This window comes from Thalia democratica, chromosome 2 (genome assembly GCF_965202585.1).
Source record: "Thalia democratica chromosome 2, ktThaDemo2.hap1.1, whole genome shotgun sequence".
NCBI classification, from domain to species: domain Eukaryota; kingdom Metazoa; phylum Chordata; class Thaliacea; order Salpida; family Salpidae; genus Thalia; species Thalia democratica.
Window position 1 is genome coordinate 39,112,898 of NC_139166.1, and position 12,368 is coordinate 39,125,265.

Consider the following 12,368-nt stretch of genomic DNA (forward strand, 5'->3'; position numbering starts at 1 on the left):
CGTTTTCTCTAATTGATCCTTGGCCAAGAAGACGTATTATAAGAACTAAAAAGCTGCAATATCAACCTTAAGAGGCAGAAGTTCATTGTTTAATACAGCAGTTTATTTTTTTTGCATCACTAGTGATTTCATTGTAAATATTAGTAGTTATTGTACAGAGTTTTATATCTCAAATTAAAAATTTATTTAGATGACTAAAAAACTAACCCTACCCACGAAAACAACCTTTTACCAAACAGCAACAGACTTGAAAAAAATTATATCAGTTAAGTTTTAGTAAAAAAACTGAAAAGTAAAACAATGTTAATATATTATGTACTGTATTGCGTTTATTTATAAAGTATTACATGTATATTTTTATGATACATTAAATCCCTATTTCTAATACAGCTTTAATTGTAATAACGCATACCTTTTTCATTAATAAACTATATTGGTCACAGGGAGAAAGCAAAACGCCAAAAGTAGCACTATCTAAAGTAAATCAACCAATAGTATCCTACAAGTTTGTTATAATAAATTTTAAGTATAAGATTTATATCAAAATTATCTTTTAGATTCTCTTTTCAGTTAAATTATGAATAATTTTTTATTGTTTCTTCAAAAAAACTGTGTTTGCAACGTAGGTTGTGATTATCTAAAATTTTGATTTTACTAATTTTCTAAATTATGTATTTTTAAGTTCAAAAGTTATATTTTGATTTATAATTTTTCGTCTATATGTTTATGTTGACTTAACTTGATCTTCATGTTTCTAGGCCGGTAATGGTATATTTTACTTACTTATGATAATTTTTAAGGTTACTACTTCTTTTTTTGCAACTATCCAAACAGTTGAGCTTTTGCAAATATGAATGGGCAACTCAAAAACTTCAAACGAACGGTATCAACTCTTTAGATCTATACAGGTTTAATGATGCTATTATGGTTGGGGATGACTATATTGAATTTTTAAGTAATATTACAATATCTTTTCAGGCTATTCAGTACAGCATATAATAAAGAAATCCTTTACCCGACTTATAAAAGTTTGACTATGAAAAAACACTCTCACATGTTTAACACAACGTCAAATAATGAAATGTTTCCTAAACCACCATTAGTACCGGATTTTACCATTCGAGCAAGTCTTGTAAGTTTTATACCTAATGTGTTTTAGTGCAAAAAATTTTTGATTAAACAATATTTATTTAAGATTTTTAAAAATATTATTCTAAATATTATTTTATATACACTTTATTATTTTTATGATAGTTAGTAGAGTGATTTTTATTAAAAGCTGAAGCGACTGATGGAACAAATAGAGTTACGAATGATTGAAGAACTGCGTATGCAAATTGCTAAAGATGTTACTTCGTACATGAGTCTAGCTTCTAAAGTAGAGGATACAGTTCTTCCCCTTAATCTTTGGAGTGATTCAACTTCTGTGTACAAGTAAGAGACTTAAGAAGTATTTAAAATTTTGTAGTTTTATATGGGTCAAAAAAAAGTTATACAAAATATATATTATTAACTATAGCACTTACTGCTTTCTTCGCTAAGCGGCTGTTCAAACTATTAAACTTTAATGAAAAATTATATAATGACAAATGTAAAAAAGTTGATACGAATGCAATTAGATATAGACAGGTAAGCTTAATAATGTTGTTTAATGACTAATTAAATTGTTCCACATAAATAACTAAGTATTGAAGTAGTTTTTCTAAAACTAAACAATAAAACAAAACTAAAAGATGTTAGTTACATATTATTTATTGAATGACAAATAAAAGGGCTCAAAATGTTTGGTCATAAAACCTTGTGCACGAAAAAACCATTCAGTTATCGACTCGCACATCACTAGGATACCTTTAAACATCAGAGTCCAGGACATCATATTGAATTGATATGGTTAGATTTAGCTGAGCTAATAAAACTAGTTAGGTTAACATTTATTAGTACAGCAAAAATATTTATTATTAGCATCCAGCTATTTTATTTAGGTCTACTTTTTATAATTATTTCATTTTATGTTTTTAAACTTTGAAGTTCTTACTCAGGGGTCGGCAGCCTTTTGTAACTCGCGTCCAACTTTCCTAGAAAAAATCGCTAGCGGCCACACTATTTAAAAAAAGCCTTCAAGTGCCGCAGTTATTTAAAAACAATTGTAGTGATCGGTATAAAAGTTAATTTTTAAATCTAAACTATAATAAAATAAGCAATAATAAATTACTAGTAAGGATTATTTATTTGCGATAAGAGCCTTATTAAAAGTTTTTATTACAAAATCTTTTATTTTAATAGTTTTTAAAAAGTATGTTTTTAGCTAAAAAGTGCTTCTCGGGTCGCATATTTTGACTTTAAGGGCCGCATTTGGCCCAGGGACCGCAGTTTGCCGACCCCTGATCTAAGAATGATATAACTTTATTTCAGTTTTAATTCAGTTTTATTCAGTAGGATACTTTTTTTGATAAGCCTTATTTGAAATTACTTAAATAAATAATAATGAAATATTTTTACTACTTTGAGTAAGTTATGCACCGGAAAAAAGTTTTAAAAGTGTTAATTTTTGTATTACTAAATTTAATTCTAATTTTAGCTTTATAATTAAGTTGCTAAACAAATGTAATATGTTGATTTTTGATAAAACTAATAGAGTTAAAAACAAATAAACAAGACACAGTAATCTATCCACAAGAGAGATTGATAAATAATAATTTATTACTTTTGAGAAAAAATAAGTACTAAGTTTCACCGCAGAGCGGATTTTCAAATTGTAAATCTGTAGTAAAATAATAATGGTAAAAATGACAAACAATAAAAGAATTTTAAAATATTTTGATTATATCAAAAATACTGAAAATTTTTTCTATTTATAAAATGGTAGTAGAAGTCTAACAATAACAATACAATATTTAACTTACACCTTATAGTTTTGTTTTATTTGTATATTTCTTAGAAGTGCGAAATAAATATTTATTTATGTAGAATAGTTTAGTTTATCATTACATAGCATTAAAAGCTTTACTAACCATATTTTTTTCATAACTAGTTGCATTTACATCAATTTTTGTTTATTTGTAATTTTTTTTTTTTTCTGTTTTAGTTTTAACCTTTTTAGCGGTGAAAGTAGTATTAGCTAACAGTGAAAACTATCATTTTTTATAGATACTTTTAATCTCTTTTTGAACTTATTTATTTGCTTTATTTGTTTGAAAGACTATATAAGTAATAATTTAACCATTTGGGCCTGAGTTAAGGGATTACTTTTGTTAGCATTAACTAAAGAGCTGAACTTCCTCTTATTGTTATTTTTTGGCGCCAAACGCTTAGAGAGTTTGGTGCTGGGGACAAGACCTACATTTTGCTGCTCCATGGTTAGAAAAATGTTCAAGAAAATATATGTTAAATACAAAAAAGTAAATATTATTAGTAAATGTTACACTACTTTGCTTTCAATAGTGGAATATTGTAGTCTTTTTTTTTTGAATCATTATCTTTTTTTATTGATCAAGGGTTATGTGGGTTAACCAAGCATCGCAACTTCCAAAAAGCTTTTTACGATAAAAATTTACAATTAACACAACGAAAAATTGACAATGTAAAAATTAAAAAATGTGTTCTTGCAAATTTGAAATTAAATTCTATCATTATTCAAGTACATAACTCATTTTAAATTTTATATAACTGATTAAATGTTAACTAAAAAAATTTATCTAACCACATATCAAAATAAAAACATTTTGTTGTTCAACTATTACAAAAAACAAGTTTACGGTAAAACAAAGCTTCTACAATGAAAAAAGCATCAAAGTTAAAAAAAAACTATCAAATAAAAACTTAACTGTTACAAAAAGTTTTATAAAAACAAAAAAGTTACAAACTTAAAGAATTCTATAAAAATTTAAAACTTGTTAATTTTTTTTTCAGTTGTGAACATAATTTTGACAAGGTACTTTAACAAACAACTTAGAGTAAAATTAGATTAACAAAACAAAAAATCTTACTTACGATAAAGTAAAGAAAGAAAAAATTCCAAGAACACTTAAGAAATTCCTTTTATATTGCAGTATCCTTGTATCTTTATTTTGCAATATTTTGAGTAAATATCATTCTCATAAAAAATGCATTTTTATAAAATCACTAAATAAAATAAGGCTGCTCTCACCCTTATTCGCTTTAAAAACATAAAAAATTCCAAGAATCGAAAAGTGTTCAAAAAAAAAACTAAACAGTTGAACTCACAAGAAAAAATAGTCTCGTTAGAGACTCAAATAAATTTTTTTTTAAGCCTGGGACTGATTCTCTTCTTAAAATTTCCTGAGAAACTAAACTTTAAGATGTCCAAAACCTGATAACCTAATATTTATCTGAAACTTTACTGAAATTTTAATTTTTGATGACTTAATCATAAAACTAATACTCGTTATCTGAACATTCTGCATAACTGTTGTGATAATATTAATTTCTCTTTCTCAGGTTGTATGGTTAATTTTTCTCACAACTGACGTCACATGAGTCTTTTTGTGGAATAAAAACTTTTCATTTTCTAAGTGAAACTTTTTCCACTCTGTTGTTTTCTAAAATGAGCATACTGTGCTTGGATGTGTCTAGTACTCTGTATGGCCCATGAAACAGGGTGCTCAACTTCTTCTTGCTTACCCGTTTGAGCCAAAAAATTTGGCAGGTGAATAGTGTTGGCTCATAGTAGACACCATTGTTGTTGTATTTCTTGTTTTTTTTTCCCAATATTTGACATCACATTTAGGAAAGGCTGCAACGTCAGCTTCACGACAGTCTCTCCATTAGCTTTATCCGTGAATATTTGTCCAAGTAGATTTACACACACTCCAAATGCGTACTATAATTGTGCGAAGGGGGTCATATCTGTGGTCCTCAATAACACACATTTCACAGGATTTTTCTCATCTGTGGTGCTCCCTGACACCCATTTCACAGGAAATTTCTCTTTAATGTTGTTCTCTGACACATATTTAACAGGAGTTTTCTTATCTGTGATGCTCTCTGACTCACATTTCACAGAAATTTTCTCATTTATGGTGTTTCCTGACATATATTTCACAGGAATTTTCTCATCTGTTTTCTCTACCACTCAATTTTGGTTTCTAGTAATTAATATCGTGTTTTCTGACACACATTTCACAGAAATTTTCTCATATGTTTTCTCAACTACTGAAGTATGGTATTTAGTTGTAAATAAGGTGTTCTCTGATACACATTTTAGAGAACTTTATTGAGCAAACATATGGGTTTGCCCTTATACATTTATTATAAAGGGACCATGTGGAGTAACATTTTGGATGTTTTTATTCACAATAATTGTACCTCTCCCTTTTTAACCATTCTTGGTGAGTGAGCTATTTTCTTTCTGTCTTTACTGATAATGATCGTAAAAAAATTGGGGATAAGGTTGGTTAACAGGTTTCGCAATGACACTGCATGGACTTTGAATGTCATATGCTTTTTCAAGGAGGATAGTTCTAGGCTGTATATTTGCTAGTTTAATGGTTCTAAAATTCCTGGTAGCCTTTTAGAGAACTTTTTTAGCCCATCATCTCCGTCTCTCATTGGAAGAAGGACGGGTGACCATTTTTTGTTAGTATGGTGCAACCACATTTCCTATAGGACATATTTCTGGGTTGTAACATCCACGGTTTGTATATCTAGGGTAAGCTGTAAACTGTGGGGTTTCCCTGTGTATTGAGGGTTGCCTTACAGAAGTGGAAAAACTCTGTTATACATCGTACCTTTTTTTTTATTTAACCTCATTGTTTCCTGATTAGTCTGGTCTTCCTGACTTACTTGTGTAGTCAACTTAAGGTTTCGAAGCTTGAGTTAATAGAGTTCTTTTTCTAGCAATTTAGCTGCTTTCTACTTCTCCAACTCTTCATTTTTGTGAGTTTTAGTTCCCCTATTTGTTGTTTTAAATGTTTAGTCAACTCTCATGGGATGGGAACTCTAACCCTATATTGGTTACAGCTTGAACTCCTAACAGTCCTGTTGCCTAACTGATCTACCTCACTGTTAAAGGGGACAATTTATTAAATGATCAACTTATTCAATAGAGTTTACATAACATGAACAGGAACTTTTAATTTCTTTTATTATTTATATACATTAGATTACAATTTATTTTTCATCTAAGTAGGTATTTATATTTTTTTGAGTATATTAACTGAGTTTCAGTAAAATTGGTTTAGTCTATTTTGTAGAAAATTATAATATGTATATATATGTTTTTTTTTTCTGTTTGTAGTTTAAAAGTGTATTAGTAAACAATTTCATAGTCTATATTTTATCTGTGTAAATAAAATTTTTAGTCTTTAAATATATTTTTGCCAGAAAACAAAGAATGTAAAATATTTAAATCATGAGCTGAAATCACCTTTAAAATTAAAAACTAGCAATGGTTGACTTATTTTATGATTGTTAGTGTTATTTATCTTTATTACTTTTTTCAAATAAAAAACCTATTTACTATTTTAAATGTTTTCTGTGGTTATTTACATGATTATTTTGGTATAATTAAACTTCTACATTTAGACATTTATTCAAGATAGTAAAAACTGATAAATTTAATTAAAAGGTTATATTCATTTTATACTTTTTATTTAGTTTAAGAAAAATAAAATTATGGATACAGCTTTATTTTACTGTTTTTTTTTTTGAATATTGCAGCTTTGTTTTATATATTTATGGTTATTTATTTTTTATGTGATAACTTTAATTTATTTTTGTTTTTTTTTTTAATAAGTTGATAGTAGAGTCTAAATTCTTAAACATACTTTTAAAAAAAAACTTCAAATTTATTTATTAATTATTTTTTCATTTTTTTTCTTTTTTAAATCTTATAAAAGGTTAAGTTATTGATAAGTTTAAAATTAAAAACATTTTAGATAGAAACTTTACCTTTTGACGTAGAGTTCAATATATATTTTATGTGTATATAATGTTAGATATTTATCTAATTATATAAAAACCTATAATTTAAACATATGGGGTAATAAGAAGCAAATCACCGAGATCAGCTGAAAACACTGCTAAATATTTAATTAAACTATTCAAACAAAACGGCTTTAAAATAGCAATAGAATCCGGATTATTCCAAACAGACTTCTTAGATTTATCCTTCAACATATCAAACTCAAGTTACCAACCATACAACAAACCAAACTCACCAATTTTATACGTAAACTACAACTCCAACCACCCCCGACAAATACTAAAACAACTACCCGAAACAATAAGAAGAAGACTAATAAAACTATCTAATAACGAAGAATCCTTCAACAATGTAAAAAATAAATACCAAAAAGCATTAAATTCGTTCAATTATAAAAAAAAAATAAAATATGATAAGACCACTTTACCAGAAAGAAATAAAAAACAAAGAAAAAGAGACATAATATATTTCAACCCACCAATCAGTCTAAATGTAAGTTCTAAAATAGGCAAACAATTCTTAAACCTGATTACTACATCATTTGACAAAAACCACCCATTCCATAAAATATTCAACCGAAACACAATTAAAATATCTTACAGTTGTACATATAATTTCAGAAGTAAAACAATAGCTCACAACAACAAAATATTAAACAAAAGCAATATAGACGATAAAAGCACCATAAAAGATAAACTTTGTAATTGCCGTAAAGAACCTTGCCCTTTAAATAAAGAATGCCTAGTGTCCAATATAATTTACAAAGCAACAGTAACATCAAATAAAACAACAAAGCAGTATATAGGATCGACAGGAAATACCTTTAAACAAAGATACAGAAACCACAAATCATCATTCAACAATATTAACAAAAGACACACAACAGAACTAGCGAATTCTATATGGAACTTAAAAGATAACAATACAGACTACAAAATTAAATGGGAAATATTAAACAGGACAAAATTAAAATTCAATACTAAATTCGGCTGCAAACTTTGTAACTTAGAAAAAATAGAAATCGAAAAATCAGATAAGAACGTAACACTAAACAAGAAAAGCGAAAGAAAAAACATATGCATCCATTATCAAAAATATTTTTTTAACAAAATTAAAACCACTTAAATATTAAAACAAAATAAAATCGAAGCGGCAAACACGAGTATTTTATAACATTTTTCCTAACAGTCTAAAAAAATTTTTCTAATAGCTTAAAACATTTTTCCAAAACAACCTTTTCAAACTTTCCTAAAAAGCATAAAATAACATTCACAGCGTATTTCAAATTCAGCTAATCGTACAATAAACTGTACTATTACTACGTCACAATTATTATAAAAAATTTAAAATCAAAATTTCTGTTCACTATTATAATAAACTGTAACTTACTGACGATCACATGAAATTTTACATTTCAATGTGTGAAACAGCTGTTTAAATTATAGTTTTTTATATAATTAGATAAATATTTAGCTCCAATTTAATTTGTCGAGCACTATCGATCAGAACTTTATATAAAACCTTTAATATAATGTTAGATATGTGTGTGTATATAATTTTTTTCTGATTTTTTTTTTGAAAAATATTTAATGTTGTGAAGTTTAATAATTTCATTTTAGATAGAATTTTTCGGTTTAGAGTTTAAATTTTGACTTTAAAGTTTTTTTTTTTTTTTTTTCATCTGTAACTTATTAGAATTTTAATTAAGTTGGGTATGCAACTCGATGTCTGAGACGTCTTTTTGCGTATCCAGGTCCTTTAACCAAAAAATTTTGAGTAACTTTTCGTTTTTGTTCAATAAACCACTAAACTGGTCTTAAGTGGTTGCTGCCTGAAACTCTAAAAGTCCTGTTGCCTGAATGGTTTGCCATTGTCAGGTTTAGAAACTGTAACCCTTGAGGCTTAAGTTAAGGGATTTCTTTTGGTATAGTTAATTATAAAGCTGAATTAATTAAGTTCAAATATATTAATTAAGTTAATATCGTTAATTATACTACTTTTTTAGCAGCCAAACGCTTAGAGCTTTTGATGCTAGGAGTAATATTTACTTTTTGCTGCTCCATGGTTATAAAAATGTTCAAAAAAGTAAATATTAAATATTCTAATTATATAAGATTAATTAATATTAACTTTTTTGAACATTTTTATAACCATGGAGCAGCAAAAAGTTGTGAGAAACCACAACAATCAGTTTGACAGTTACAAATAATTACAAACTTTTGTATTTTGAATTAACAACAGCAATAAAAAAAAAACAACTTATAAACAACATATTCAAACAATGTTCAACTGAGTCAATTTATAATAATTAAGTTAAATACTTTTTAAATGCAGATTTGAAATATGAACAAGTTAGTGTATAACAGCTAATGGTAACACGAATATTATGAAAAATAACATTAGCCGCCATTACATGGCAAAAATTACAAATTAATAAAAAATGGGCGAATTTGTCACAATAAAAGCTGTCTTAGTTTTTATTCTAACTATTTTTTATTGAGAGAATTAAACTTCAACTTTTCTCATAAGACAAATAAGTTTCAAATAAAATGATTATAAGTATGTTTTTTAGACCATCAGAAAATAATAAAGAAGGTAGAATTTCTAAAGAAAGCTTAGTAATTACACAGTCTACTATTTGTGAGGAGTTTGTACAACGACTAATGAGTTCATCTAAACGAAAAGTAGACGACATCACAAAGGAAAACGTTGTATTTTTTTCTGAAAGGCACCTAAAAAGTTGTCTTAACAAACTTGCACAAGAAATTATGACAAGGTATTTTTGTTGATTTTTTTTTGTTATATAAACTTCTTACAAGTATTCAGATTTTTTTCTTTTTGGTTGAAATTTTCTTAGTCTTAGAAGCTATAGTTCTGACATAAAGTTTAGCTTAATAAAAGTATTCTTATTAAAAAAAATAAAAAACTAAAGAGAAAAAGACAGCTATGAAAGTTATTCAGTATTTTATACAAACTTGCTTCAAGACCATCACCGACAGCTGTTAATTAAGGAAATGTGTCTAAAAAATGCTATTTCAACCAGCAAAACGAGTCAAAATCACGTTAGCTTAGTTTTGAATACGTTTTATTTATAAATATTATTTTACCAAAGTTTTTGTTAATAAAAGAAGTTCTATGCAAATTGTAAGGTATAAATATACTTTTCTAACATAAGCCAAACAAATTACTACTAAGTTTTAGTTAACATAGTCAAAACAAGTGTTAACCTAAAAAGGACGAAACTAGTTCGCAAAACGTCGCATGAATTGTTGCTGATGGTTGTGCGGTTCAAATTAGTGTAAATAAAAGTAAAACTTTTCAATAAATGTAACTTTACATTTAAAATTATCTAGTGAAAAACATTTTTGGATAAAAGTTAACTAAAAAAAAGCAGTCATGGTTTGATAATTGTTATACTTATCTGGAAGAATATATTTTATGTAAGTCTGAACTCTAGACTTTTGCAATTAACCTACTACGGAAACTTATAAATACATGCTAAGTAATACCATTGAGTTGTTTAAAAAGTAACATACTATTCACACACATATTTTAATTGAATGCAAGTTTTTTTTTCAATATTATGAAATTATAAACAGATACGTAGAAAAAAACTTTATTTTATCATTCTTTAAATTCATTATTATTAAAAAAAAAAAACTATAAAGCTTACAAATTACTTATTTATACTTTTTGAACTTAATGAAAAAGTAAACTACTTATGAATCCTATAAATATTTAAAACATTTGTTATGTCAAAAAAGTTGACGTTTGGAACAAAAAATAAATAATCTTTATTTTTGAGCAGGTGTGTAACATAATAAATTGAAACAAAGTATCAAGCAACTTATAACTTTTCTTAAAACCATGGTTTTAAGGCCATGTGGGTATAAATTAGTTTTCTTTTAGTTAGTCTTAAGGTTTACATTAAAAACTAAGCTACCAGTTTTTTACTGTTTTTTAATGCCAAAAAAAAACTTTGAGGTATAAGCGATTAAATTAGAAGAGTTTGTTAGGTTTCTTATGGAAGGCAACAGCTAAAATAGCAAAAAAAAAAGATTGTTTTACTAATATCTCTCTCTTAAAGCTTTTGAGCAATCGTTTTTAAACTTTCTCTTTAATGATATTAATATCTCTCTTTCTGTAGAATCTAACTTTTGTTTTTATATATTAGTTGTTTTTTATTTTTAAATGTCAGTTAAAACTTTTAGTTGTGCTAGTTTTATATTTTAAGAACACCATGAAAAAACTTAGTAAAGTTAGTGTCACTAAAATTGCCTTAGTATTTACACTCAAAATTGTTATTTTAGATCTCTTCGAAACAAAGAAGTTTAACTGTTTTAGAGTTATTTCACATCGAGTTCAAAACAAAGAGAACTCTTAAGTACTTTCATAAATAACTTTGCTTTTTTTTTAATTTTGTAGTGAAAAGTTAAAACTTTAAATTGTGCTAGCTCTACTTTTTAAGAACATCATGACAATTTAAAAGGTAGAACGACCATAATGTTCGGATGCAAATTTGATATTTTTTAGGATATGGAGAGTATAACGAAAGTATAATATAATGATTCAAATTTTAGCTTATTTAATTCAGCTTGAAATTTGGTTGCATCGTTATGTCTTTAAAATCAAGCGTAGTATTAAACCAGGGTCGTGTCTAGGATTTTTTTATTTAATAGTAGAGTAATTTATGTTGTATCTTTTTATAAAACTCTTTTGAAAATAGTTTAAATTCCTACTAATATGTTACAATAATTGTAAATTATAATGTAGATATAAGTCTTCCTCGTAAGTTTGATTGATTTTTTTTATGAAAGATTTTGAAAAGAAATGTTTTTAGTTTATCTAACTGATACAGAAATTATGACTAGCTTAATTTGTAAAAATTTAGCCTATAAAAAAGGAAATAATAATTAGAAATATAATAACGTTTATAAGTATATTGTTAGTTATTGACAAGTTAAAAACATCACTATAGTGTCATTTCAAGTTTTTCTTTAAAATTAAAGTTTTAACTTTCATTACATTTAGATATCTTTTGTTAATAAGGTTATTTAATTTCAAGTAACTTAATTTATAAAAGTTGATTTGCCACCTTAAATAATTAATAGTTTAAGCATTTAACTACAGTAATAAAATAAAACTATAAAGATTAAATAATATTTTTTTAGTTAAACACAATATTTAAAAAAATATTGAAATGTCGTTACTTGAATTTCATGGTCAGGTAGTTAAAATTACATGTCCTGTATTTAGTGAGCTATAAGAATCAAAACTTGATGACTCAAAAGAGGTATACAATATTATTATGAAAATATCATAGTAAGACTTAGGGAATATACTTTAGTGTAACGACATTTAATTTGATATATAACTAAAGTTAATATATGTTTATATCACATAAGTTAATTTTCTACAAGAAACT

General features: G+C 26.3%; 1 protein-coding gene across 1 annotated transcript in view; it reads left to right on the forward strand.

Annotated features, from left to right (window-relative positions):
• The first annotated feature begins 833 nt into the window (after positions 1–833).
• LOC145828580 (coiled-coil domain-containing protein 162-like) overlaps positions 834–12,368 on the forward strand; it is a 51,946-nt gene continuing 40,411 nt past the window's right edge. The window contains exons 1-5 of the mRNA XM_082936335.1: positions 834–908; positions 979–1,132; positions 1,280–1,434; positions 9,516–9,719; positions 9,876–10,005. Coding sequence (XP_082792461.1) covers positions 1,037–1,132; positions 1,280–1,434; positions 9,516–9,719; positions 9,876–10,005 — 585 coding nt within the window. The 5' untranslated portion in view covers positions 834–908; positions 979–1,036. The remainder of the gene's footprint in view (positions 909–978; positions 1,133–1,279; positions 1,435–9,515; positions 9,720–9,875; positions 10,006–12,368) is intronic.